At 45.0% G+C, this 27,326-nt stretch overlaps 2 protein-coding genes across 8 annotated transcripts in view; one reads left to right on the top strand and one right to left on the bottom strand.

Annotated features, from left to right (window-relative positions):
* SCNN1A (sodium channel epithelial 1 subunit alpha) overlaps positions 1-27,326 on the top strand; it is an 86,254-nt gene that overhangs the window by 49,002 nt on the left and 9,926 nt on the right. For 5 of the 7 annotated variants that reach the window (XM_085878278.1, XM_085878276.1, XM_085878275.1 and 2 more), the window contains one exon: positions 427-1,088. The exons of the other annotated variants lie outside the window; for them this stretch is intronic. In XM_085878278.1, the coding sequence (XP_085734404.1) occupies positions 427-897 (471 nt within the window). In that variant the 3' untranslated portion in view covers positions 898-1,088. Of the gene's footprint in view, positions 1-426; positions 1,089-27,326 lie in introns of those variants that run through there. 7 annotated transcript variants of the gene reach the window in all.
* On the bottom strand, positions 174-26,287 carry TAF10 (TATA-box binding protein associated factor 10). Its single transcript, XM_085878291.1, has 5 exons — positions 26,066-26,287; positions 13,441-13,559; positions 2,355-2,419; positions 1,921-2,041; positions 174-1,719 (listed from the first exon to the last, which is right to left on the bottom strand). The coding sequence occupies exons 1-5, from the start codon at positions 26,109-26,111 to the stop codon at positions 1,630-1,632; spliced, it is 441 nt and encodes a 146-aa protein (XP_085734417.1). The 5' UTR covers positions 26,112-26,287; the 3' UTR covers positions 174-1,629.

Here is a 27,326-nt window from a genome sequence, read left to right as displayed (position 1 = left end):
TTGCAAACTCTGACAATATTTGGAAATACATCGTCACTCGTGAAATTTGACGCATACCTGGTGCAATTAAAAGATTATAAATTTGGCTGAAGTTACCCGACTAATAATTGGCCCTCTTTTACTTATCCTCTCCCTTCACTAATAAAGATTAACAATCACAGCTTTTGCACAAATTGATAATGAACTGCATGGTTTAATATGCATGTGTTGGTTAGGCAATAAACACTGAAGTTTTCCAAGGATAGACAAAGACTATCCATATTGAAATCAGAAAAAGCACATTTACAGCAGATCGAGACATTCTCAATTATAAACTACTGTGTAATCAAGCAGGTCAGATTGCTACAATTTCAGCCTCTGAAGAGAACTTGTGTTCGAACTTTTTAACCGGTTACGTTTAAACCTTTTAATATTCCTTTTCCACAGCTGGTTTGGTTCTTGTCCAGCATGGGCAGCCAATTTAGCCTGTGGTTTGGTTCATCTGTCTTATCAGCCATCGAGGTGGTTGAGCTTCTAATCGACTGCATCATAATGGCAGCAATCCTGGCTTGGCAGTGGATCCGCAGGCAGCAAGGAAGCCAAACCAAAAGTATGGCAGATAAAGCGATTGCTTATGAAACAAACAGTTTCCAAGCCCAAGCGGATGCAATATTGACACAAGGAACTGCAGCAGTGAAACATTCTGTGACAAGACGTTCTTTAATATTGCCTGCACATGGACAAGTTTGCGTCGTTGCGGTAATCAGCTCACCATCCCCCAACAATGATGCCTTGTGTGAACCACAGGTGCCACCAGACATGGAAGCATCTTCAACAGGTATTGTCCATCACCAGGAAGGCAATACAAACGTGCTTTCGGTCGATCAAACTGAAACCGGTTTCACATCACCAGTTTGAAAAGAACACTGCATTATGTTTGGTCACAAGCACCAGCAAACAGTGCAGTTGTACAGAGCTGCAGAAATTGCGAAGATTTTTGAACTCATGGAAGAGTGTGCTTCAAGGAATGCCATGTAAATATATTACAATGAACTTCACAGGTGATAAATGTTACTTTAAAATCGACCAATAAAGCTTTGTAATTTTAATGGCTGAACTAACATTCTTGAAATCCTAATTTTGGATTGGTTAAGGGATCTGGCAGCTACCATGAAATAAGCCAATTGGGTTTGGTAAAATTTTATTGTTTTATGTTGCAGAGGAATTCTTTAAGTTCCTGTCAAGCTTTTTAATCGGCTATTAGAAGTGAGAAGCCATGAATCTTTCATCCATATTTTCAAAAAAAACATTGAATTTTGGATTTTGCTTCTATCACTTTGCTAGTTTTCAAAATGTAGCTCAGGGAACGCTCGGCTCTTATTCAATTACATGTACAATCGATGGAACTAGAAGGTGCAATGTTGATGGTTGGTCGTGTCCTTTTTTTTCCTATGAGACCACAATTCAAAGGGACTGTCACCCTCGTTGTGCAAATAAAAGCACATTCACCTACTCACCCCTTGGATTTAAAAGAGAAGAAGAGTTTAATTTATTTATTAAAAATAAAAATAAGAAAAACCAAGGGAGAATTCTAGAACACTTTGGGCTACTAGCCAAACCAGAGGAAAGTTCAGATTTGCTGGACCAAGCTCAAACAAAATAAAATGGTTTCTTGACGCTGATGTTGTACTCGTTGAGTGCTGGGATCAAATCCTCCATTGTTAGAGTGCACTTTTTATCCTGAAATGACAAATGCACTTCAACCATTGGGAACTCAACAATGTAGTGGTTTAGTCATAAAGGGTGACATCGTAACATTTTAGTTGCTGCTGCATCTGATGTAAGAATTTCGATGAAAATGGGAAAACAACGAAAAACAAGTTCACTGCACACAAAATGTACAAACAATAATAGTGTGTGTGTGTGTACAACATGACATACATTTGCCTTGCTCTTGTTACGTGAGCTGCTGGGAACAGGGCCCTTCATCCGACAGTGCTGCAATGCATCGTTAGCAATGTCCGAAATGAACTTCTGGGCTGCAAGCGAGATGAGGCGGATGCTGCAAAGAATACATTGCAATGAATGGTGTTGTGATGAAAAAGCTTTTCAGAGCAAAACCAACTCCTGAAAAATTTAGGTCTTCCCCACCACTCCATCTAAAAAAAAAAATATATATATTTGGTGTTTCAGAAATATTTGTTACAGTGATTTATTACTTCTTTGATTGGCTTTAGACATCGTGACTCCAATAAAATGGTCAAATCACATGTGGCCTTCCAATCTTGAATTTTCAAACGGCACCCACTCGAATGTAGGACAGAGCACGAGGAGGCTTGTGTACATGAGATACATTAGAGGGGGCTTGTACTTACATACGAGGGTCAGTTGTCTCAAAGCCAGCTCTATTTAAGTAATACCCCGTCACAGAATCTGGGATCTATAGGGGAAGGGGGAAAAGAATGCCAAATTCAAGTTATAATGAACACAAGCAAAATATGCTAAATTATGTTCAATTAATAAAATGTGTTGTTACATTTTAAAACTTAAAGCAAGACAAGTGGAATGTTTTCTTGCAATGGAAAACATTCCACTTTGAGAACAAAAAAATAAAATAAAATAACAAACGGAGTTACGTTTCCTCAGTATTATTATTATTATTATTATTATTATTATTATTATTATTATTATTTTGTATGCAGCCAATGGCTGCTGGTTGCATCATTGCTGCAAGCAGAACTGTGCCACTGATGCAATGCCCCCTGTTACCAGTAAGCTGGTACTCATTTTGCCAATCTTGGTAGGATGACGGGCTGAGTCAACCCACCTGATGTTATTTAACGGGTTGACGGGCTCAAACTCAAAAGCCGAACATCTTAAGCCAGCCACCTTCACTGTCAAGCCAACACCAAGCTGACTTTTTCTCTGATGAAAGTCTGAAGCTCAAATGCGAGTCACACCTGATTTCCCACAGCTATAAACACACTACTATCAACTTGATAAAATTAATTGTTACCTCCACCACCAGAGTTGATGGAGGTTATGTTTTCACCCCATTTGTCTGTCTGGTTGTTACTTGCAAAATCTATGATTTTTCAAGTATATTGGTCATTCAATGTTGTTATTCTGTTTGTCTGTCTGTCTGTCTGTCTGTCTGTCTGTCAGTCAATCGCCTACAGGTCACAATTTTAAACCGATCATCATGAAACATCAAGTTGTGAAGGTAGTCTCAACTGAGCCTGTTGATCGACGTCAAATTTATAAAACCGTCATTTTTCATCCAATTGACTTGAACATTTCTGCATTACTGAATTGGGAAATAAACTATTTGACATCAAAAGGTCAAAGTTCAACCGGGCGTAGTGGCGTGCGCCTGTAATCCGGCTACTCGGAGGATCGCTTGAGGACGGGCGCTCTGCACTGGGCCACGCTATGAGAGGGTGTAGGGCAGCCCAGAATCATGGCGAAACCCAATCTTTATCCCTGTGACGTAAGGGGCGACCAGGGTTGCGTCAGGAAGGACATCCGGCGTAAAACTTGTGCAAAATCAGTATGCGGATCATAACGGATGATCCGCTGTGGCGACCCCCAACGGGAGCAGCCGAAAGACGAACAACATCAAAAGGTCAAAGTTCTAAAACCATCAATTTTCAACTGAAAAAGTCAATTTACATCCCATTAACTTGAAAATTGAACAGGATGTGCAAAGTCCATCACTGACTTGGGAAAGCAACTATTTTTGAGGTCAAAAGGTCAAACTTCTAAAATCAATTTCATTCTGAAAAATAATCAATTTTCAGCTGATTGACCTGAGCTTTGTTTAAGTTTGTCAATTTTAATCTTAATGAAATGGACAATTTAATGTATCCATGGCAACCTTTGGAGAGGGGGTGGATTTTGCAAGTATCGTGCTCTGCACACATCTTGTTTGTTTGTTTGTCTGTGTGCAGGATATCTCTAAAAGTTGTGGACAGATCCGAATGAAATTTGGTGGGCAGGTTGGATGTGTGACAAGGATGAACTGATTAGATTTTGGTGAATATCCGGATACCAGAATTTTAAAGTGATTCTTCACCATTGAGATGTCGGGCCAAAAATGCTATATTCGCACGATATCTCAAAAAGTTGTGGACTTATTTGGATGAAAGTTGGTGGATGGGTTGGGTGTGTGACCATGACGAATTGATTAGATTTTGGTGAACATTTGAATTCCGGATTTGGATACGAGAATTACTCAATTTTTTAAAGTGATTCTTCACCATTGAGATATAGGGCCAAAAACAATATAGAGCATATTTTAAAAATGTATTGGGCCCGACACGTTCTCTTGGTTCAGGCATTACAGGGCGGAGGTATGCACTCTACCAATTCCCCTTCCAGCTTATCTTGTCTTCCGATGCAGAAAGACATGCACGTTGCACAGAGATCAATATTCCAATGCATGTTCACATGTGTGACCAACGAGGTTTAAAGTTTGTAAAGGAAAAATGAAAACAAAAAGTGTATATTTTGTGAACATGTATGTTATTCATAAAAAAAAATTATTATTGACCCAAATTACTTATTAAGAACCATAAATATTAATTACAATGAATAACTAAACAGATATAAACATGAAATGAATAGTCTCAAGTGGGAAAGACGCTCGTCTCCCAATGATGGGCACTCGTAGTTGGGCTGCATTAAGTGATAAAGACGGTTCTCAGAATGCTGAAAGTGATCAGTGGGATTTTAAAGAAAGTATTGGAGACAATTGGTGATGGAAACACTTTCAGGGGAATTATTGAATCGTATCATTTCGAGCCCTGTGCGAGCGATTCAGAGGAAGAAGGCGGAAGTGTTATTGAAGATGAAAACGCTGGTCACATGTTCACGACAGCCCGGTAGGGTATGGTTTTCCATTCAATCGACGGTGTAAGGGAGGGATTTTTAATTGATAAATCAGTTTATTATATATTACTCAAGCAGAAATACCAATCTTCGCCCGACGAATGCTTTGTCCCACCGTCGCAGGCCAGGCTGACCAGGTGTTTTGTATGTTATGGGATCGTCCTGTTTCATTTTTTTTCGACGATGCCATTTGTATCCGTGCCGTGTCCGATTGTCATGTCCGTGAGGTGTCTATGTCCCTCTGCAGGAGGAGTGGGGGATGTGGGATGGTGAGGGGTATTGTGGGAGTGATGGGTGTGAGGGGGGGAGGGGGGAGGGAGACCCTGAAAGTTTCAGCATCCTGGGTCAAATCCTCTGAGTAGAAGAATATATATATATATATATATATATATATATATATATATATATATATATATATATATATATATATTGTTACGGAAATGGCCCTTATTGGACTACTAAATATAGGATTAGCTCAGATCCGCCATTAAATGCATGTTTAGCTAAGTTGTGTGGTAAAATGGACGTTACATGTATGTCGGGAGTTGTAAGAGGCCATTTTATTGTTTGTGCAGTGGTGGAGGAATGACAGCTCCCTCTTCTTCCTACCCCATCCCGGACGAGGCCCCGCCCAGTCGGCTGAGAGGGTGTGACCAAAAAGAGGAAGTGAAACTCAGAGGCCATGAGCGCCAAAAAGGAGAAGTAAAACGGAAGTACAAAAACTGTGGTCTGCTTCGCTGAGGGAGACGTGCTCATGTTTAAAAGCGAGCGAACGAAAGAGAAACTGGAGAGAAAGAGTGGAGTGTGTGGGAAAGTCGGGTTTTCGAGGCGTGCTCGGGGTGGCTTTGAAGCGAGCGAACGAAGGCTTCGTAAAAGGGTTCAGTGTGTGGAAACAGTCGCTCTCGAGGCGTACTCGTGTTTTGAAGCGAGCGAACGTAAGAGAGGCGGCTTGCATGTCGAATCTGCCTTTTTGGGGCAGTGGGAGAGGCGGCCTGCACGTCGAGTCGGCGATCGACTCTTATGAGGAGGTGATTCTGCCATGACAGAGACGGCAGCCGACTTTGAGAGGCGAGCGTGGAAAAGGAAAGAAAAGGTGATTCTACAGAAAGAAACTGAGAGGACGGAGTTGAGAAGTTGGGCTTCGAGGCGAGAAGAAAAGAGAGGAAACGACAGAGCCTCTGACGGTCCCTGCTCACACCAACGGCTCGACACGCTTGCCGGAGCCCAGCACCTCGATTTGGGCCTTGTCTGGTGCACAGGCCAGGCCTGGATTTGTTTGCTGGACCTTGAGAGGGATCAGCTGAGGCCCATCGTCGACCTTACGCGGGGTCAGAGCGCGCGGAGACCGCGTGAGGTGCAGAAAAGAAAGAGTACAGCTCCGCCATCTTGCCACGCGGCGCGTTCGAGTTGGGGGCTCAAATCCGTGGACATCCGCTTGTTACGAGTGACATTCGTGCTTTATGACACTTTCCTCTCGTCCATGAAACTTCACCAAGTACCCTGTCTGTCTGCATGCATGCTGTCTGTCTGTCTGTCTTTGTCTGCACGTTGTTTAAGGCATATCTCGGTAGGGACCCCCTCAAAACCTGTAGTCCGTAGTTGCCTAGTTAAGGACGAGTTAAAGCTGTTAATAAAAGCATTGTTGTGAATATTTTGCTTGTGTCGTGTTCCCCGATGTTCCCCAATAAATCTGGTTAATTCGTATGAAGTTGCCGCTCAGATTAATTCGTGTCGCGTTGAGGAACGATCCGTTCGATTGGCATATAAAACCAAAATGGTTACAGACTGGCAGAAAACGCTCGGCATCTGACAAAACCAGTCTGTAACCGGGGTTCTATTTCCCCAACTGGTAAGGTACAAGGATTATGTTGGTATCGCGATTGAAGACGCGTCACCCGAGGCCTGTGCTGAGCCGGCCGGCGTTATAATCCCCAGAGACGGCGGTGGTGAGGGTGGCGCCAAGAGTCGGGTGAGAATCCCGCCACCCCGGATCCGAAAGAATATATATATATATATATATATATATATATATTTGTTACGGCTGTGTGAATTCGCAATACACCATAAAGGGTCCTTAGATCAGTTATGACGATAAGTAATTGTGTAGTTAGATTTCCCCACCGTTGATTAGAGGGAATTTCCGTGTTCACCAGGCTGCGATCCTTTGAGATAGCCCTTTTTCTTTTCTCCATCATTATTTTGGACCAATCATCCCCCAACAACCAAATCGCCACCACCATCATTCCCAAACAACTACAACTCAAACACCACCACCTTCACAACTCCACCCCGCAAACATTGCTTCACCGCCATTCTCAAACGATGCCTGCCAGCAACCAAATTGCCACCACCAACACCCTTCCCAAACAACCGCAGCAAACTCCCACCACACGCCGGGCCATGGGTTGTGAATGCGTTCCTTTCACCTCAAAAATCGGATCAGGAATGCTTCACGCCCCCTTTTCATCCATCCAATGACTGAGCATCAGGTGGCATAGCCCCGCCTCCAAACCCGCTGTGATCCAGAAATTTACATTGACGCCCCTCCCCCGGGCTATATAAGCGCGAGCACAACACAGCTCGCGGTGGAGTACGTCGGCAGAAAAGGTACAGTACGTCGGCAGAAAAGGTGCAGTCAAGTGGGAGCAGCGGAGTGTCGGCAGGAAAGTCAAGTCTGGAGGGTCAGGAGAGTGCAGAAGAGTGGGAGCAGTGGAGTGGCAGCAGCAGTGTAGGCGGGGCAGTCAAGTCAGCAGTTTCGGCGGGGCAGTCGAGTTGGGAGATGGAGCTCGAAGCCGACGGGAAAGGCAGACGGGGAGCGCCGGAGAGCGCTCGCCAACCACGCCAGAGGCACGAAGCCAGGCGCAGCTACGCTGACATCGCGGCTTGCCCGCCATCACGCCACGAGGGCGCGGGTAGGACCCTTCGGTCTCGTGGACCTGGCCGCTCCTCCAGGTTCCACGCGCATTAGGCCCACGGGCCCAGTCTGACTCCCTTGTCTATGAGGGGGTCTTTTCTTGTGTTTTCTTTGAATGCGTGTTGTGGCACCGTGTCTTGTAAAGTAGAAACTGTTTAAGTGCATGTAAATAAACATTGCTTTATTCGGTTGTAACTCTTGCTTGTAAATTGCATTCTTACTGTATGGCTGTGAATACGTGCTTGCCTTGCCTGAGTGCGTAATAAATGTGCTTGTCGAACTGTTCCCCGTTTCGTTGCGTCCTTTCCTTTGTTTGAAAGCTCCATCTTGCATCACGGAAGGAATTGGTAGAGGGGTGTAAGCAACCGGTAAATAATCACGTCCGTCGGGGCCGGCGATAACACCGCTCGGTTATCACTGAAGCACGGAACGGACCGCTTAAGCGGTTCGTGTCCTAGGCTGGCCAGCGGCGAGGTACGATCGCCTGGTTAACTACCCGCGCAGGTACTTAGGTCGGTCGAGTTTGGCGAACAATCCTATCCTGTGCGGGTGGTCGATTGGCACGATTGTGGTGTGGTCGAAAGACCCACCCGTGACTAGCTCCTGGCGATAGTTCCAAGGAGGGTCACGACTGAATTGTCCGTTCCGGTGGGCGACGCGGTCGCGATTTGAGTTACGTGACTGATCGCACGCCGGGCGGACCGAAATTCGTAACAATATATATATATATATATATATATATATATATATATATATATATATATATATATATATATATATATATATATATATATATATTCTCTCCACTATAAATAGAGGGCTCATTTAATTTGTAGAAATTTGTGTTGAGAAGAGATAATTGTTTTCAAGTGCTGTTGTAGAAGCTGTCAGGCAATGGCAGGTGTTTGATTCACTGCCCAAAATCGCCCATGTACATGCGTTGGTAGCAGGGTGGAGATGGTGTGAGTTTTGAGGAATGACTGTTTCTTCCCCTTAATCATGTGGATGGCATCCTTTCTCATTCGTGGCGAATAACCACAAGTTCGAGCCATCTCTGTTGTTTCATAACAGTACTCTGTAACATGTTTCAAACACAAAAGCGAACATTTTCTCGGCCCGATCCACATTCGGGCATTTCGGACAAACCTTGTCCAATTTCTGGAAAACTTAGGGTGTTTCGGTCATTGACGTAGCATGAAACCATAGTTTGTTCGACTATTACAAGCACAGAGGACGCATCAACTTGGCTTATTTGTGGAAAATCAAATTATTCGCCATTTAAGAGTTAAATCATTATGCGATGTAACCTGGAGACTGAACTCATCTGACAATCGACTCCTGGGTGCAACATCACGGCTAATCTGAAGAATTAGAATATTTCGAGTTTCAATTGCAAATTTACCGTCTTCATAATTCAGAAATCGGAAAAAGCCATCCTATCTATTTTGTAGGATAATCAAGGGATAGATTAGCGTCGGTGGTCTGAGCTGAGTATTTGGGTTTCCCTTTAAGGACATTGTGATGGCTTTAATAAAATATAGTCCCTTAGGGGACTGACTGTTATTTGCCCAACAAGTGGGGTGAAAATGAGGAATTATGGGGAAGGGGCCATGCACCCCCCCCTCCGTTTCCTGAAGTGGTACGCCGGTACGGTCATGGGGAGCACAACTTAAGTTAACGGCATGGTCCTTCTGTTTCATGAAGAGTTTGATCTGCATCTCGCTGTCGGTTTCTGAGATTTTAAAAATAAATTACATGAATTTGAGACAAAATCCCCCTTTTCAGCTTCTTGTCGGGGAAGGATCCAGATGGGGAGCACAAGCCAATGATACCTTACTGTCCTGATGCATTGTACCAAATTTGGACCCTTTCACTCGGGTAGTTGGGGAGATGTTTTAATGAAAATTAGGGATTCGGGGAGGAGGCCCGTGGCCCCTTTTCTGGAGAAGATACGGCCATGAGAAGCACAACTTAAGGTTAGGACATAGTCCCCGGATACCTCATGGAGAGTTTGGTCTGGATCTGTCTGGCTGTTTGAGAAGATTTTTGAATAAAATACCAATATTTGGGGTAAAAACCCCCTTCCACCCCCTTTATAGGGGGTGCATCCAGATGGGGAGCACAACCACTTGAGACCTTGCTGTCCTAATGCATCGGCCCAAATTTAGTCCATAAATCAGTCAGGTAATTTGTGAAGAGAATAAGTTTTAGTCAGATGTTAACAGACATACTGACTGACTGATTGACAATGCCTGGCATTGGCTTAATGGTGAGGGTGGTAGGCTTGGGGTCCGAGTATCCTGAGTTCAAATCTCCCTCGGCTGTTGAATTAATACCAGGTGGGGTTGACTCTGCCTGTCATCCTTCCGAGGTTGGCAAAATGAGTGCCAGGATGCTGGTATCCTGTGTCAGAGTGGGTATTTCGGACATCACCAACGCTCTACACCGAGTATGGTCCCAAGGAATGGATACTGACTGACTGACACCAGGACTCACTCTGAGCTTATTTTTGAGAAATAACCTAAAAATGGGTTTTCACGAAGGACACCGTGGGATTTTTAACGTACACCAAAAATTATGGTAGATGGGATGCCCTGTTCTGGCACTGGGTGTCCTGGCAGACAGGACACCCAGTTTAATGCCCATCTGAGGGATGGCACACATTGATGAGTCATCCTGCGTGTGAAACACCAGGATGACAGTTTATCGCTGGGTCAGGATTCAAACCCAGACTAGACAGCTTAGAGGCGAGGGCGTGTGTGTACCTATTTTCATAGACAGAGTGATTAGGAAATATTGAACCTAACTTATGATTTAGACAACCAAACATACCTGTAAAACAAAGTGATCAAGTGTTTTCCAGAAACCTACACCTTTCCTTTGAGGTTCATCTACACAACTCCAATTTTTTTTTTTTTTTAAGGTTTTAAATACTATTATTGTTGGGTCTGATAGGAAATTCGGATTATAATGTACCACTCTGTTACAGCCCATTGGTGCTGCCAAAGCAGTTCCTCGGTAACGGTTATACTGGGTGGTTTGTCGTTGCCTTCTCAGCAGTAGCTAAGGCAGGAATATGGCCAGAGTGCCAGTGATAGCTCAGCTACTCTTTGCGAAGAACACACAGTCGTCTTTAACGTCCACCAACTAATGCCGCTGGACAGGTTGCCCAGTTTAACGTCACTCAGAGGGACAGCACACACATTGAGGAATCACCTTGCCTGTAAAAGACAGCTTGGGGAGGTGTGTATACCTTTATGCCATCCTGCCAGCCCTGATACGAAATATTTAACCTAACGCGTATCAAAAGATTGAGACTGATCAATATCATTACCCTATCCAAACTCCATTAAACTCCACGACATCGTGAGATGTGCCTCCTCCCACATTATACAAACTTGTACGAAGTTTGATTTAAATCCATGAACCCAGATTCCAAATACTAAATATTTCAGGATGCGAGACCATGCGTCCGATCAGGATGAAATTTAAAACATATATTCCCCATTACTACTTGATCATAATTGTGAAGTTTCATGTCAATTGATGAAGCAGTTCAAAAGATAATTTTTTTTCTCAAGATTATTTGTTCATTGTTATATTTGGCTGCCAGACCATGTAAACGACTCATTCATGAACACCCTGGAATCCCCAAGAATTGGGTGAACATGTGAGTGAAGTTTCCCCTTTATCAAGTCATTGTGGAGAAGATTTTTAAAGGTTTATTCTTCAAAAAAAAATATAATAAAATAAAATCTGAGCTGCCAAACCATGTGACCCATGACGTCATAGGTGGTTAACTTTTTGTTCCTCATGGATAGGCAATTGTACCTGTAAAATTTCGCCTCAATATGTTCATGGGGTTTTTTGAAGGGTTTTTTTTCTTTCTTTTTTTAATGTTAAAATTAATAAATAAATAAATGGCTGCCAAACTACATGACCAAGGATGTCATCAATCCCCCCCACCCCCCACGTACAATTTAGCCCGAGATGACGTCAAAAATTTTCATACTAATCGGATAAAGCGTTCGCCATCTGCAATTATGATGTCATAACGAAGCCACCTATTTCCCATGGGGAGTACTTGAAACGTGACAATTTTCAATTCTTAATTCCATGGAACGGTTTTGGAGATGAAGCTCCAACGATTTTCTTTTTTAACAACATGGCTGCCACACCACGTGACCTGTGATGTTATAATTATCATCAAAACAGTCCACGTGAGTAATCGCACCTCTGACGAAAATCTATCAATCGTTGAAGCGGTTGCAGAGGAAACCGAAAATAAGCACGGACGGACAGACGCACAACCCGAAAGCATAATGCCTCTGGCGATGTTGTCAGCGGAGACGTAAAATAAAATCAAACAAGTGAAATCCTTCAATACAGCACGTGTGGTGAAGCAAATGAGTACACTAATGTTAAAAATATGCAATTTATGCTTTTTCAGTTGAAAAACAATTAAAAAGCGTACTTAATATTTGAAATGTAAAAATCTTGTTATTATTGTGATAAGCACCTTTATATATAACAGAAGGAATGAAATCGTTAGATACAGCATGGCACGAGGCCACAAAAGAATGATGGCATAAGAAGAACTTAGCTTTCAGCGCGAAATGTGATGGTGGACGAAAACGACGTCTTTCGGCGCGAAATGCGATGATGGGTGGAAATAAAATGACGTATTTCGGCGCAAAATGCGATGGTGGGCGGAAATGACGTATTTCGGCGCGAAATGCGATGGTGGGCGGAAATGACGTCTTTCGTTCGTTCGTATATGAGAGGGGCGCGTTTCTTGGTTTTTTCCCATCAAGCAATAAATTAAATGGTTTTCACATATATAACACATTAGTTTCACAAATTTCCATTGAAATACTCGGGTACTTCCGTCAATTCTCGCTATTTCCGTCTTGGTTACGCACTGCCATCTACCGGACGGCCGTCATTGGCTGTCTTGAGGCACGTGGGGGGGGGGGGAGGGGGGGACAGGGGACACCGGAGACGTGGTGGACACCGGGGACATTTCAAACTCGGTGCAATTGTATACAGCGCACGCGCTGTAATAACATAATAACCAACTAACTAACTAACATACAGTAAATCAAAATTGAGGTGGTGATGCTCTTGGGTAAAATTTTAGAATCCTACAGTTATATAGCTTGCTTCTTTTTCGACAAGATTGAGGCTCTCAGAAGAGCGAAGCAACAGAGGCGGGGAAAGGCAGAGACAACAGTATCTGTCAGAGAAGGAACCTTGGAACCAGAACTCCAAAATAAGTGTTAATTAAAGATCAATTAAACGACCGAGCCCAGGAAGAACATTGTGTTCAAGAGTAAGACTTCAGGGAAGACAAGAGATAAATGGCCTTTTATGTTGAAAACGTGAAGGTTAATAAGCATGGTGTGCCGTCGGGATTCATGGTGTGCCGTCGAGATTCATTGCATTACGTGATCAGCAAATTACGCGATTCGACTTGAACAAGTTCCCTCATCAAAACAACTCGACGTGACACAAAGCTACGATCAACATTTACACAAATGTCTCACACAGGCCTACAGAAGTTGTTAAAATTTACATTGTGGTGCACAAATAACGATTGTAGAGGTTGTAAGATCTCCCTGTAGTTGAGAGACTAAGTGATGTGATGTGGAACTTACAGTTGGGGTGTAATCCTCAAGATTCTCCATTAGAGCGTCCATTGTGAGATAGGGATCACCAGGAACCTTTCCATTAGGAAGAGCACCACCTCGTGCACCCAAAGCTCCCAACACCACCCCTACAAAAACATATCAGTCAGAATATGAAATGAAGCAGCATCCTAAAATGACGATCAAGACAACCGAATGGATGTCAGGTTTATCAGGTTTATAAATCCAAAATTATATGAATGGCTGTTGCCATTGCCTCCCTTACCCAATGGTACCTGTGACCGTTCTGCCGAAGCTTGAAGGTTACCACTAGTCATCCTCTAAAAATTACACCATCAGTGTCCTCACTCCAAGTTTCAACCAGTCGTCCCACCAGCCCTCACCCCAAGAGGTGGTATTCCACAACACATGACACACACCCCTCTTGGTCACAATCAGAAGCTCATTTCCAGTTTAACCAATCTGTGTACAAACAGAGCGTAAAGAGAGACGTGAACTCAGATATTCGTTGGCCTCTTTCACGAGACCAGCGGCCCATGGAACGCAACTGTGATGCGCAGGGAGACAACACTGCAACTTGTAAAGCAGCTTCCTCCCGAAATTCACCAACAGCATAAAATAAAACAGGTTCCTACAATTTCCCCCAACTTCAAAATGAACTTTTTTTTGTTTTTTAATTAGACGTATGCATAGCACTTGCTGGGAGGGGGGAGACTGCTCAACTCCAAAAGAGATCTCTTCAGTGTTTTAGAGACTGGAATGTTAGTGCAACACACACAATCCCACCTGAATTCTAAGTAGCAGGTGGTACCTTGCCACACAATCTTATCTACAGCAGAAAAATAGGCCTCAAATAAGGTATCGTGGTGAGCAGTGAATAGCGAGTGTCACAAAACACAAAGGTTTATTAATTTGATCAATGCACGTCCAACTGGCAGGCATGTGTGGTTCAAACTGGAGACCCCCCCTCCCCCTTCATGTATAGCCTTTTTAGCTGCTGGTTGCATCATCGGCAAGGGGCGTGGCTATGCCGCTGATGAAGTGCCCCAATTACCAGTACTCTGGTGCTCATTCCGCCGATCTCGGAAGGTTGGCAGGCTGAGACAATCCCCTGGTGTTAATTCAGCGGCCAACGGGACTCACTCAGGATCCGAGGATTCCAAGCCACCTCCCTAACCGCTAAGCCAACACCAGGCTACTAAACTGGAGTTGATCTCAAAGATAAAGTACAAACACCACACACACACACACACATCGCTCCAGCACAGCATTGTACACAGCAAACCAACTGACGAGTACATTTACCTCCACCACAGAAGGTGGACAGAGGTTATGTTTTCACCTCTATCTGTCTGCCTCAGGTCTGAGCACGATACCTCAAAACAGACACATTTCGACAAAACTTGGTAGACAGGTTGGGTGGATGCAAACGATTACTTGATTCCATTTTAGTGAAGATCCGGATCCAAATACCATGATTTCTAAGTGGTTTGTCACCATTTAGAGATGGGGCCAAAAACTATAAATAGCATATTTCAAAAAGTTGTGGATAGATGATGACAAAACTAGCTGGAAGAGTTGGGGAGGTAAGGAAATCCACCAAATTATATTCTGGTTCAGGTCCAGATCCAATATATCAGTGAGATACGAAATGTAAACTGTTCAGCCCTGGCAGAGGTATGCGCTCTATCGAGTACCATTCTAGTTTTCTCTGCTTTACCATCAAAATATCCACAGAGCGAGAATATGTGAAAGGCACTCCCTCGAGAAACTATTCACAATTACTGGATGACTATGTATAGAAATTTCTCCAGCACTCACTATCTTTCCATACAGGGTAAAATTTAACAACTACATCTATCTAACAAGAAAAAAAGAAACATCTCAACTCAAACACTACACAGTCATATCCATTCATTCATCCATCGGGACCATACTCTTTTGTAGCGTGTTGGTGATGCCCAAGCAATCTCCTTGGCTATTGGACACAATCCTGGATGGGTCGCCACTCCGACACAGTAAACCAGCATGCTGACAGTCATTATGCCAACCTCGGAAGGAAGACAGGCAGAATCAACCCTACCTGGTATTAATTCAACAGCAGAGTGGGATTTGAATTCAGAATCCTAAGATCCCAAGTCCACAAACCTAAGCATGAAGCCAACACCAGGTATATATACATATATTGTTACAGTTCTGGGTCTAACCGTATGCATACAAAGCATACAGTTGTCCCGAAGTCAGTTATTCCGTTAAGTATACGTGTAGATAGAACCCCTCCTTGTGTGTAGTGGGAAGACACTGGGGTACGTTGCGATGTTTTTTTTTAGTTAGATTAATAAATCATTATATCCCATCCACGATGACCCACGGTACCCTCTGCCTGCTTGCACCTTCATCTCGCTTGCTACTCTCGCATGGGCTGAACAAGCGCGTGTTCGCCTACTCGCCTAACCGGCAACTCGCTTGGCAGAATCTTTGTGTAGTACCTTTTTGGCGAGTCCGAACACGCGTGGAGTGGGTGGCCTCCCTGGTATGGCTGAAATCCCGCCCAGAAAGGGCGGCCCCATGGAAGCCCCGTCCAATCAGGGCGAACAGTGACGTCGGCTTCACCAAGGCCCCTCCCCACTGAGGGAGATTAAAAATTACAACACCTTCCTCAGGGTAGAAGCTGAGAGAGGTGGAGGGTTCGTTGATGAGTGCTGAGAGAGTTGGAGCATTCGTGCTGAGAGCGTGAGCGAGTGAGCTGGAAAGTGAGTTGGAAACCCTAATCCCCACCTCGGACTCCACTCTACTATACTCGACCCGGGCTCTTTCGCAGACACGGTCTCCACTCGAGCAGCCGTGGACCGAGCCGCACGACCATTGACAGGTGCCGCACCACGGAGCACCCCTTCCCTCCAATGTTCAGGTACCTGAGAGAACTGCGATCTCAGCTCACCTCCCTCTCTGGCTGTGGGGGTCCTTTGCAAACATCTGGGTTTCTTTTCATCAAAGTGTGCATCTGAGCGTGTGGTGCCGTCTTTAAGTAGATTTGCATGTGTTTTTAGTTGATAATTGTAAATCTTGCCTGTTTTATTCTCGTGACAAATCTGCTCTGTGTCTCCTTTGTAAGTTGCTGTAAAATTGTCGCACCACATCTTTCTCTCATCTTCCCCTGCATAACATTCCCAATAAACCTGTTTCCTGTGCCACATATTTTTCCTCGCTTTATTGTAAATAAATTATTGTGGAAATGTTCCCAGTTCGTTTTCGTCTTTTCCTTCATTGGTCCAGCATGGTTCGGATCTGAGTTTTAGCCGGGTCTTTATTCCCGATATCCTCTTCATTCTCGCCAGTAAGTCCTTGGTAGTTATGCTCGGCTGCACCCGATTCGGAAAGGTGGTTGGAAGAGTCGGTAGATGGTAGAGTCGGTAGATGGTAGAGTGATCCGGATCGGGCAAGGCATATCGAGGGCGTGGTTCCCCGGTAGCCGAAACTGCGTGGTTAATTAGGTAAATTGGTTCTAGACAAAAAGACCTTACGCCACGCGGTCCACGGTTGGTTAAGGGACCCGCCACCTCACGGATTATCCGTGAGCGACAGCCTACAATTCCGGGAGTCTGGTGGGAGACGACGTAACTTCCCCCACCTAGCGGTCGTTCTCACCACCGGAGCACGGCCCGCAACAATATTGTTGCGGTTCTGGGAACCACATCCCTCCAACGCAATGGCATCCATCATACAGTGGTCCCCAGACAGTTATTTCATTAATATTGTTGCGAATTCGCGCCCGCCGGCGTGCGGACGGCCACGTCACTCGAATCGCGACCGCGTCGCCCACCGGACGGACAATTCAGTCGTGACCCTCCGGGAACTATCGCCCGGAGCCAGTCACGGGTGGGCCTTTCGACCTCACCACAATCGTGCCAATCGGCCACCCGCGTAGGATAGGGTTGTTCGCCAAACTCGACCTACCTAAGTACCCACGCGGATGGTAAACCGGGCGATCGTACCTCACCGCAGGGCGACTCCGGACACGGGCCGCTTGGGCGGCCCGTTCCGTACTATCGGGATAACCGAGCGGCGTTATCGTCCACCTCGACGGTTCAGATTATTTACCGGGCGTTTTGCACCCACTACGAATCCTTTACGTGAAGCAGGATGGAGGGTCAATAAAGAAAAGACGAAGCGAAATGGGAAAACAGTTCACACAATGCACATTTATTTCCCGGCACACATATACAGCCATACAGTCAAAATGCACATATAGCAACCAAAACAAAAGCAACAACGACGCAGATTTACTACCGACTACGCGCACACATGGCAACAGTTATACAGTTCTACTTTACAGACGGCGCCAACACACATTTACACAAAAGCAAAGGAAAGAAGCCACCCTCATAGACAAGGGGGCAGACAGGCCGTAGGCCAATTGTGTGCGTGACCTGGAGGAGCGGCCAGGTCCACGAGACCGGGGGGGGGGGGGTCCTACCCGCGTCCTCGTGATGCGTTGGCGGGCGAGCCGCAGATGTGGCCGCGCGGCTGTGCCCTGACTCCGTGCTCCTTGGCGGGTTTCGTTGGCACGACATTTGGAGTGGGGTGGGAACGGGGCCCCCTTTTGCACTATCTCAGCGTGGGGGGGAGGGGAATTGTTGATGCCCTGGGGGAGGGAGATGGCTGGCTTGGGTCCCGCGACGAGCGATCCCACACCGCGAAACTCGTCGCCGACTGCCTTCCTTCTCGCCTCGGACCCGAGCTCCTTTGCCTCTTCCCGCAACTCTTCTCAGCCGACTCCAGAACCCAACTCTCTCGATGACACTCTCTTCCCCCGGCTCTCTGGTGGGAAACCGAGATAGCTCCCCCCCCCACCCCGGTGGTCTTCTTACTCGACAATATGTGTATATAAATATATATATATGTAAATAATACATGATACATATTTAATCATCATCAGCCATATGTTAATCATGCACTGTACCAATACACCACCAGTCATAAATAATTTATGCAAGTAAACTTACAAAATGGAGAACTTGTGGGTTTCTTTATTTTTTTCTCAGTTACCGTATTTCCAGTATATAATCCGCACTTTTTTCGGAAAAAAAGGTAAAAGTTGGGGTTGCGGTTAATTGACAGGTGTAGAAAAAAAATTCTAAAAAGGTCTTAAAAACGATCAATGCTGAATTTCAATTACATTCAAAAAGAACTTTTTTTTAGCAGTCAGAACTGCTCTTAAGCTAAATTTTGGCATTTAAATTTTGAAAATCGGTTCAGGTTAAGAGTTTGTACAGTGTTTTGTTAAGTGTGTGGAAATTAAATAAATACAAAAAAAAGAACCGGAGCTCTGAAAACGCCATTAAACACAAAAGAAGTAGATCACCTGGTCTCATGAAAATGAATCTCACAACCTGCCCGAATGCAAAGTACCAACTGTAATTTTTGGTGGAGGAGGAATAATGGTCTGGCGCCGTTTTCATCGTTCGGGCTCGGCCCCTTAGTTCCAGTGAAGAGAAATCTTAACGCTCCAGCATACAATGATATGTGCTTCCAACTTTGCGGCAACAGGTTGGGGAAGGTCCTTTCCTGGTTAAGCATGACAATGCTCCCATGCACAAAGCGATGTCCATACAGAAATACTTTGTCGAGATTGGTATGGAAGAACTTGACTGGACTGCACAGAGCCCTGACCTCAACCCCATCGAACACCTTTGGGATGAATTGGAACGCCGATTGCGAGCCAGACCGAATCGCCCAACATCAGTGCCCGACCTCACTGATGCTCTTGTGGCTGAATGGAAGCAAATCACCGCAGCAATATTCCAACATCTCGTGGAAAGCCTTCTCAGAGGAGTGGAGGCTGTTACAGCAGCAAAGGGAGAACCAACTCCATATTAATGCTTATTATTTTGGAATGAGATATTGGACGAGCAGGTGTCCACATACTTTTGGCCATGTAGTGTATTTGTTTGGATACATACGCAAGCATCACTACACAAGAAATACATAAGGAAATTAGATGCAGGAGGAGGCATTTGGCCCAACATGCCTGCAACACATCAACAACAGACCAATTTACAGTGTATAAGAAATAAAAATGCAAAATGTTTTTTTTGCCATTTCTTTCTGTAATTTTTTTTCTCTTTTTGGGGTGTGGGGAGGGGGGGATTACCAAAGGCAATTCTTGGTTGAAAAACACAATCACCCATCCATGCTAAAGCTACCTAAAAGTCTTGTCAACATCTCCATTACCCCTCAATCTCCTTCATTTCCAGGTACATATAAAAAATGACCGTTTTTACAGCCATTTTTCCCTGCTGTGCAGGGGTTTGGCTTTTTCTTGAGGCAATGTTTTATAGCCGGATGCCCTTCCTGACGCCAACCCTGGTCACCTCTTACGACACACAGGGATATGGTACACCTATTCTAACCGGGGCATACACCGGGACCAGTACACTGCCACTAATTTCGCCGACCTCGGAAGGATGACAGGCTGAGTCAACCCCCTGGTGTTCATTCAGCAGCCAACGGGGCTTGAACTCAGGACCCTGGGATCCCAAGCCGCCACCCTAACCACTAAGCCAACACCAGGCTTATTTCCAGGTACATATCCAATTCTAATTTAAACTTGTCTACTTTTACTGCTGCCATGACCTTTCTCGGGAGGCCATTCCATGCATTAACAACTGAGTAAAAGTCCCCTGCCTTGCTACTGTCTTAACTCTCTTCTTCTTTACTCTCAGGCTATGGCCCCTGGTCCTATCACTGTCTACTCTGTTGAATAATTCATCGGTACTTACTTTGTCTATACCCTTCATTATCTTAAACATCTCCATCATATCTCCTCGTAACCGCCTCCTTTCTGGTGGATAAAGCCCTGTCTCCTTCAGGCGCTCCTCATAGTTGAGTCCAGCTAGGCCCAGAATCAATCGAGTAGCCCTGCGCTGAACCATCTCTATGGCATCGATGTCCTTCCTGAGTTGTGTTGACCAAACCCACACACAATATTCTAGATGTGGCCTCACTAAATTCCTGTACAATGTCAACACCACCTCTTTTGATTTATAAATGATCCCCCTCGAATACAACCGAAAACCCTATTTGCTTTACCTGCAGCTGCCTGGCATTGTGCTGCCTGCTTACCTCCCATATCTATTGTTACGAATCTGGCAGCCACGAGCACACACCAGACAGGTCCCCGTAGCTCAGTTATTTCGTTAAGTAAATGTGTATAGTTAGAATCCATCCCCTGTGTCTCATGGGTGATTAAATGTTCGTGCGCTGCGGAGTTATTTTGATAGTTAGGGTTTTCTTTTACATTTTCAACTATAACAACACCTTCGCCTCGCTCCATCCTGATGCCATAACGCTCGCAGTGGGCGGAGTTCAATGAAGGACTTGGCGTCTCTCTCGACCAGAGAGATACGAGCGAGTTTGCCGTCGTTCAGCCAATGGGAGCCAACGCAGGACAATCTTCCTCATCTTCCTGTTTGAGGGGCGGTCCGCCGTGACACCCGCCACACCCCCCGGTCCAATTAGTGGACTTGGCACCCCTTTTGGCCAATCACAGGGGCAACGAGCGGATCGCGCGCAAAGTCCGTCCAGTAAGGGAAGGAGGGGGCGGGTTACGAGAGTGAGTCTCCTCCCCCCTGGATGGGGAGTGAATAATTGATCGGCACAATCTGACTGGGGGCAGTTGGGGTTTGCCTGCCGGATCGTCTCAGATTGCCTCGCCTTGCCTGCTGGTGCTCGCTACCTTGTCCGCCCTCGTGCTGGTTGGCTTCAGTCCTTCACCCTCCGTCCCTGGTGCTTGGAGTGGCATCGTTGTTGCGGGTTATAGTCCCGCCGAGCCAGAACGCCGAAGACCGCACGAGGCGGACAGGTCCAAGCTCGCTCTGGTCTCCAGCTCACCTTTCCTCGAGCTGGAAGCCTTCAATAAAGACTCGACGGGGTGTGTGTGTGTGTGTGTGTGTGTGTGTGTGTGTGTGTGTGTGTGTGTGTGTGTGTGTGTGTGTGTGTGTGTGTGTGTGTGTGTGTGTGTGTGTGTGTGTGTGTGTGTGTGTGTGTGTGTGTGTGTGTGTGTGTGTGTCCGTGGGCCCCATCTGATAAGTAGAAACTGTGAAGTACCTGTGCTCCTTGTACATTATTTGCCTTGCTATATTCGAATAACTCTTCCCTTACGTGCTCCCCTCGTCCCCCAGGTATTGTTAATAAATCCCCCTTTTTGTTGAATGTACCAGCTCGTTTCTGTGTTTCTTTCATTAGCTTAGCATGGTGAGTGTTGGAAAATAGCGAAGCAGCAAATTGTTAATTTGATCCGGCGCGGCTCTGGTAACTCCGCTCGGTTACGCCGGATCCAAGCCGGATGCCCTTCCTGACGCCAACCCTGGTCACCTCTTACGACACACAGGGATATGGTACACCTATTCTAACCGGGGCATACACCGGGACCAGTACACTGGCACTCATTTCGCCAACTCGTACCTTTGCAACTCGGATCGGACAGTCAGCCGAGGGTGTGGTTCCCCGGTAATTAGACTGCGTGGGTATTTGGGTATATTGCAATTGGCAATTGACCCTATCCCACGTGGTCGAGATATTGGCGATCTTCGGTCCAATAAGGGACCCATGACCTTTCGGATTTATCTGAAAGGTACGACCTAAATTCCGGGTGTTCGGTGGAGCCGACTGTACTGCTCCCCCTAGCGGTCGTGCTCGCCACCGAGACCCGGCACCACAACACTATTACCTCCCCCAGATCCTTCTCCTGTGTGACACGCTCCAAAATTACCCCTTGCATCCTGTAATCTCTATTTTCATTATTCTTTCCCATCCCCAACACCTTACACTTGTTCAAGTTAAATTCCATCTGCCAATCTGAGCAAGTATCAATACTTTCTTGAATCTGATCACCATCCCCTCTGCTATCCACCTTACCTCCAAGATTTGTGTCATCTGCAAATTTGGAAAGCTTACTCTTTTCCCCATTATCCAAATCGTTGATGTAAATAATGAATAGTAATGGTCAGAGTACTGCTCCCTGATGTACCCCATTAAATACATCCTCCCACTCACAGCCACTCTTTGCTTCCTATCACTAAGCCAATTTGCAATCCAATTAGCTACCTGACCAGGCACTCCACAAGCCCTCACCTTGGCTAACCTCCTCCTTTGTGGAACATTGTCAAACACAGTCTTAAAGTTTAGATTTACAGGTTGGCCACAATGTCTTGGCACCTCCTCGTAAAAATAGTAACATTGCCTTTGTGTGCAGTGCGTCAATTCCTTTCCTCTTTTCAGATCGAGTGAACGTAACCATGGGTGACACAAGCAATTAAACCATTGAACAACGGATTGTTGCCAGTGTCTGGGTTCATGAACATCCACAAATGGGGAAAATAATGGAAGAGGTGCACGTCGACTTCCAGCAACGATCCCCCCCCCCCCAAGAATCCCTTTGGGCTTCATAAGACATTGTTGCACAGCAGTCCTACGAAACCACTGATGACCTTAAACAAGCAGTGAGACTTCATTTTGATCACATCAAGCGACAAATGCTCCAGAAGAATGTCCTACAGAACATGGCGCAAAATGATTATCTGTAACGATGATAATGGAGCACAAACAGATCCGCTGGACACTTTAGGCTTGTGTTATTGGTTCGCGGGCGCCAGCAGTGACCACTATTTTCGTTGGGTCTGTGTGTCTATCTGTCTGTTTGTGACTCTCTCCAGAGCATAGCTCCGTGACGTTTGATGCGATATTGATGAAACGTGGACACAAGCAAGATATCATGGTCTAGTTGTGTCTTTTATATGAGGGGCGTCCCACGCCCCTTGTGGGCGGAGCCACGCCCACTTGAACTTTTTATTGTCGATTTTTTTCTCGCAATTTCATTTCCTTGAAGCTGTGCGTAATGTCCACAATTACAACATATAAAAAAATCTGATTTGATTTGGTCAATTTTGACGGAAAAGATAGGTTTTTACGGTCGGGCTTCCTCAATAATGCCTGCGAACCATCGTTGCCTTCCTCGTGTAGCAGCTTGTAGAAAAATCGTGCAAATTGATACAAGCATCAAATTTGGCATTTCTGTTCTGCAGGGCTTTCTGATCAAATCTGCCCAATTGGCCATTTGAAAATCCAAATTTTGAAAAAAAAAATTCAAAAAAATTTTTTTCAAAAAAATTTGAAGTCACAACTGGCTGAAATTCTTGAATCGCAAGTGAACATCCCAGACAGAGAACCAAGGGGAGAAGCAGTCATCACTGATGGCTCAGCACTTATCAATGCCCTACCTCCACGCACTTCAAAGATAATATTTGATGACTATGCTAAAGAAGACATCACCCCAAAGGTGGAATCCTATGGTGCCAGGTACGAGAGGGTGGACGTAGTGTTTGATGTGTACAAGAAGTCAAGTCTGAAGTCCGAGGCAAGGTCGAAAAGGGGGCAAGGAATCAGAAGAAGAGTGACAGGAACCAGTAAGACCCCAAGTAACTGGGGAAGCTTTCTTCGAGATGACAGCAACAAGACCGAGCTGTTTCACTTCCTTGCGGAAAAGATGTGTGAAGCACAGACGACAAGCAGTCATTGCACAAAAGGAGAAGATGCCATTAGCAACACAAGGAAGTCACTGGATGCTGTGTCTCCATGTTGTTATGAAGAAGCTGACTCGAATATTTGTACACACCAGGGAGGCAACAACGGATGGTAGCAAGTCCATCATCATTAAGGCTAATGACACGGACGTACTAGTCATAGCAATATCTGTACTGCCATCCTTACAGGAACTCGGTCTTGAGAACATGTGGATTGCCTTTGGCCAAGGAGCCAAGGCGCGATGGATTCCAGTCCATGAGGTAGTTTCTGCAATGGGCCTGAGAAAGTTTGAGGGATCCCATACTTCCGTGCGTTCACTGGATGTGACGTCGTGTCTGCCTTCCGCGGTAAAGGGAAGAAAACTGCATGGCAGATTTGGAATGTCTTTGATGATGTTTCTGAAACATTCACCAATCTCAGCCAGCATCCAACATTGATTCGTGATCTTAACTTTTTTGAAGTTTTTTTTTTTTTTTTCAAATTTTTCAAAATTTGAATTTTCAAATGGCCAATCAGGCAGATTTGATTAGAATCCCCTGGAGAACAAATGTGCCAAATTTTATGCTTGTATCATTTGCACGATTCCTCTCAAAAATTGCTGTTATCTGCCCCACGACCCGGCAAGCTGATTATTGGTTCGCGGGCGCCAGTAGTGACCACTATTTTCGTTGTGTCTGTCTGTTTGTGACTCTCTCCAGAGCATAGCTCCGTGACGTTTGATGCGATCTTGATGAAACTTGGACACAAGCTAGATATCATGGTCTAGTTGTGTCTTTTTGCATGAAGGGCGTCCGACGCCCACTTGAACTTTTTATTTATTTTTCTCCTCGCAATTTCATTTCCTAGAAGCTGTGCATAATGTCCATTAGTACAACATATAAAAAATCCGATTTTATTTGATAAATTTTGACGGAAGAGGTAAGTTTTTACGGTCGGGCTTCCTCAATAATTCCCGCAAACCATCATTGCCTCCCGGCTTGTTGGTTCGCGGGTGCCAGCAGTGGCCACTATTTTCGTTGTGTCTGTCTGTTTGTGATTCTCTCCAGAGCATAGCTCCGTGACGCTTGATGCGATCTTGATGAAACTTAGACACAAGCTAGATATCATGGTCTAGTTGTGTCTTTTTTAATGGGGGGCGTCCCATGCCCACTTTAACTTTCTTTTTTTTTCTCGCAATTTCATTTCCCAGAAGCTGTGCATAATGTCAATAAGTACAACATATAAAAAAATCCGATTTGATTTTGTCAATTTTGACGGAAGAGATAGGTTTTTACGGGAGGGCTTCCTCAAAAGCTTCCACTAACTCAATTGTACCTATCGTGGCATTGTTCAATAATGCCCGCGAACGATCGTCGCCTCCAGGCTAGTAAAGTAAATAAAAGAGTGCTGCAAATGTTTGTGACACAACGTGGAGAACCCTTCAGTGTTGTCAGCTGATCTGATAAAAGGCAACGTCACAGTTTTTACAAGGGATGACAAGACATTGTGGCCACCTTATATATATATATATATATATATATATATATATATATATATATATATATATATATATATATATATATATATATATATATATATATATATATATATATATATATATATATAGTCCACTGCCATTCCCTCATCCACCCAATCCGACACTGCTTCGTAGAACTCGAAAAAAATTGTTAAACAAGAACCACCTTTGGTAAACCCAGGCTGACTACCTTTAATTAGTTTGTATTTGTTTAAATGGTTCCTCATCTGGTCCTTAACGTCTCCAATAGCGCTTCCCCACAACTGAAGTCAAACTAACAGGTCTGTAGTTCCCGTAAGTACTCCATATTAAATTCCATAAATGTCTGCACGCCAAAGCTGGTTTTTCCTTCAGTATAAACCATTCTTCATTTGAGAAAGGGTGAGAGTAACAGCTTCAATAAATATTCGATCGATTGCAAACTGGTGATGACGCCTCTGGCAGAAGTAGGCCTCGGTTCAGCAACACGGCGATTCGCGTAATAACCGAAACGTTCGGTTCATTTGATAACCCCAATACGAAGAGAGCACTCACCTTCATCACTCGCCGTCGGTTTTGACTCGGTAATGTCGTTATTCATATTCAGCACTCACGGCTCCTCGCGTCACGGCAGAAAACCCCTATCAAATTAAACACCAACAAATAGAACCCTCGCTTGAATTAACGGCGATTTGTTGTCGAATTTTTTTTTTTTTTAATAATCGTTGCTATTTTCATAAATACTATTTATATGCGTCACGTCGCTCAACTACAGAGAGCGATTTGAACTTTGTTTGACTTTCAGTAATCTTTTTTTTTTTTGAGGAGGTGAAAGGGAGGAAGCACAGACTCAATTTACAATATATACCGTCACGTTTGTATCGTTTCGACGAACGACGTTGCGTTGCATTTCGTTATCCGAACACGCACCCGGGGAGAGGAAAAGCGAAACGGTGTATACGCACGAATCGCGGTTTTCGTACACGAGCAGAGTACCCGCCATCCGGGCGATCATGCAACACGTTCTTCCGACGCATACCTTCACTTGAATGGTGCATAGGCAACTGACAGCTGCTTCCATCGCTCCCGAAAATAATAAATAAAAATAACCCGGCTTCGTGAATGAAGCAAAAACATTCCTATTGCTTGCAATTCAGAACACCTCACCCACTGGAAAACTTGGGGACAGGAATATTGTGACTGCAAATGGCAAAACCCTCTCCGAGAGCGGCGCGACACGATACCCCCCTCCAAGACCCTCTACATTCATTGGTGTCATGCTGATCCTATGGAGCAAGTTTGGATGTAAATTGGCCCAGATTTGTAGGAGCAGTGTTGTGTAGCAAAGTCAGCGCACACGTCGGTTCTTCAGCTCAACCGTTTTTGAATGGCGTCTCCTGCTGCCAGTGACGACACGGCTCTGTGACGTCACACTCGGTTCCGACTCGTCAGTTCCGGTTCATCATGCATTCATTAATACTAGTACGGGTCCGTAGAGGCGGGCCCGTAGGTGCATGCCTGTAGGTGAGTGCCAGTATGTGCAGAGTCTCTCTCTCAGTCTCTCTCTCTCTCTCTCTCTCTCTCTCTCTCTCTCTCTCTCTCTCTCTCTCTCTCTCTCTCTCTCTCTCTCTCTCTCTCTCTCTCTCTCTCTCTCTCTCTCTCTCTCTCTCTCTCTCTCTCTCTCTCTCTCTCTCTCTCTCTCTCTCTCTCTCTCTCTCTCTCTCTCTCTCTCTCTCTCTCTCTCTCTCTCTCTCTCTCTCTCTCTCTCTCTCTCTCTCACACCTCGAAAAGGCACATCCGCGGGTCCCCAGCAATA

This window comes from Eptatretus burgeri, chromosome 4 (genome assembly GCF_056783735.1).
Source record: "Eptatretus burgeri isolate ZD-2024b chromosome 4, Ebu_testis_v1, whole genome shotgun sequence".
Taxonomy (NCBI): Eukaryota; Metazoa; Chordata; class Myxini; order Myxiniformes; family Myxinidae; genus Eptatretus; species Eptatretus burgeri.
Note: the sequence above shows the minus strand (reverse complement) of the source record. Positions and strands in the feature narration are given on the sequence as shown.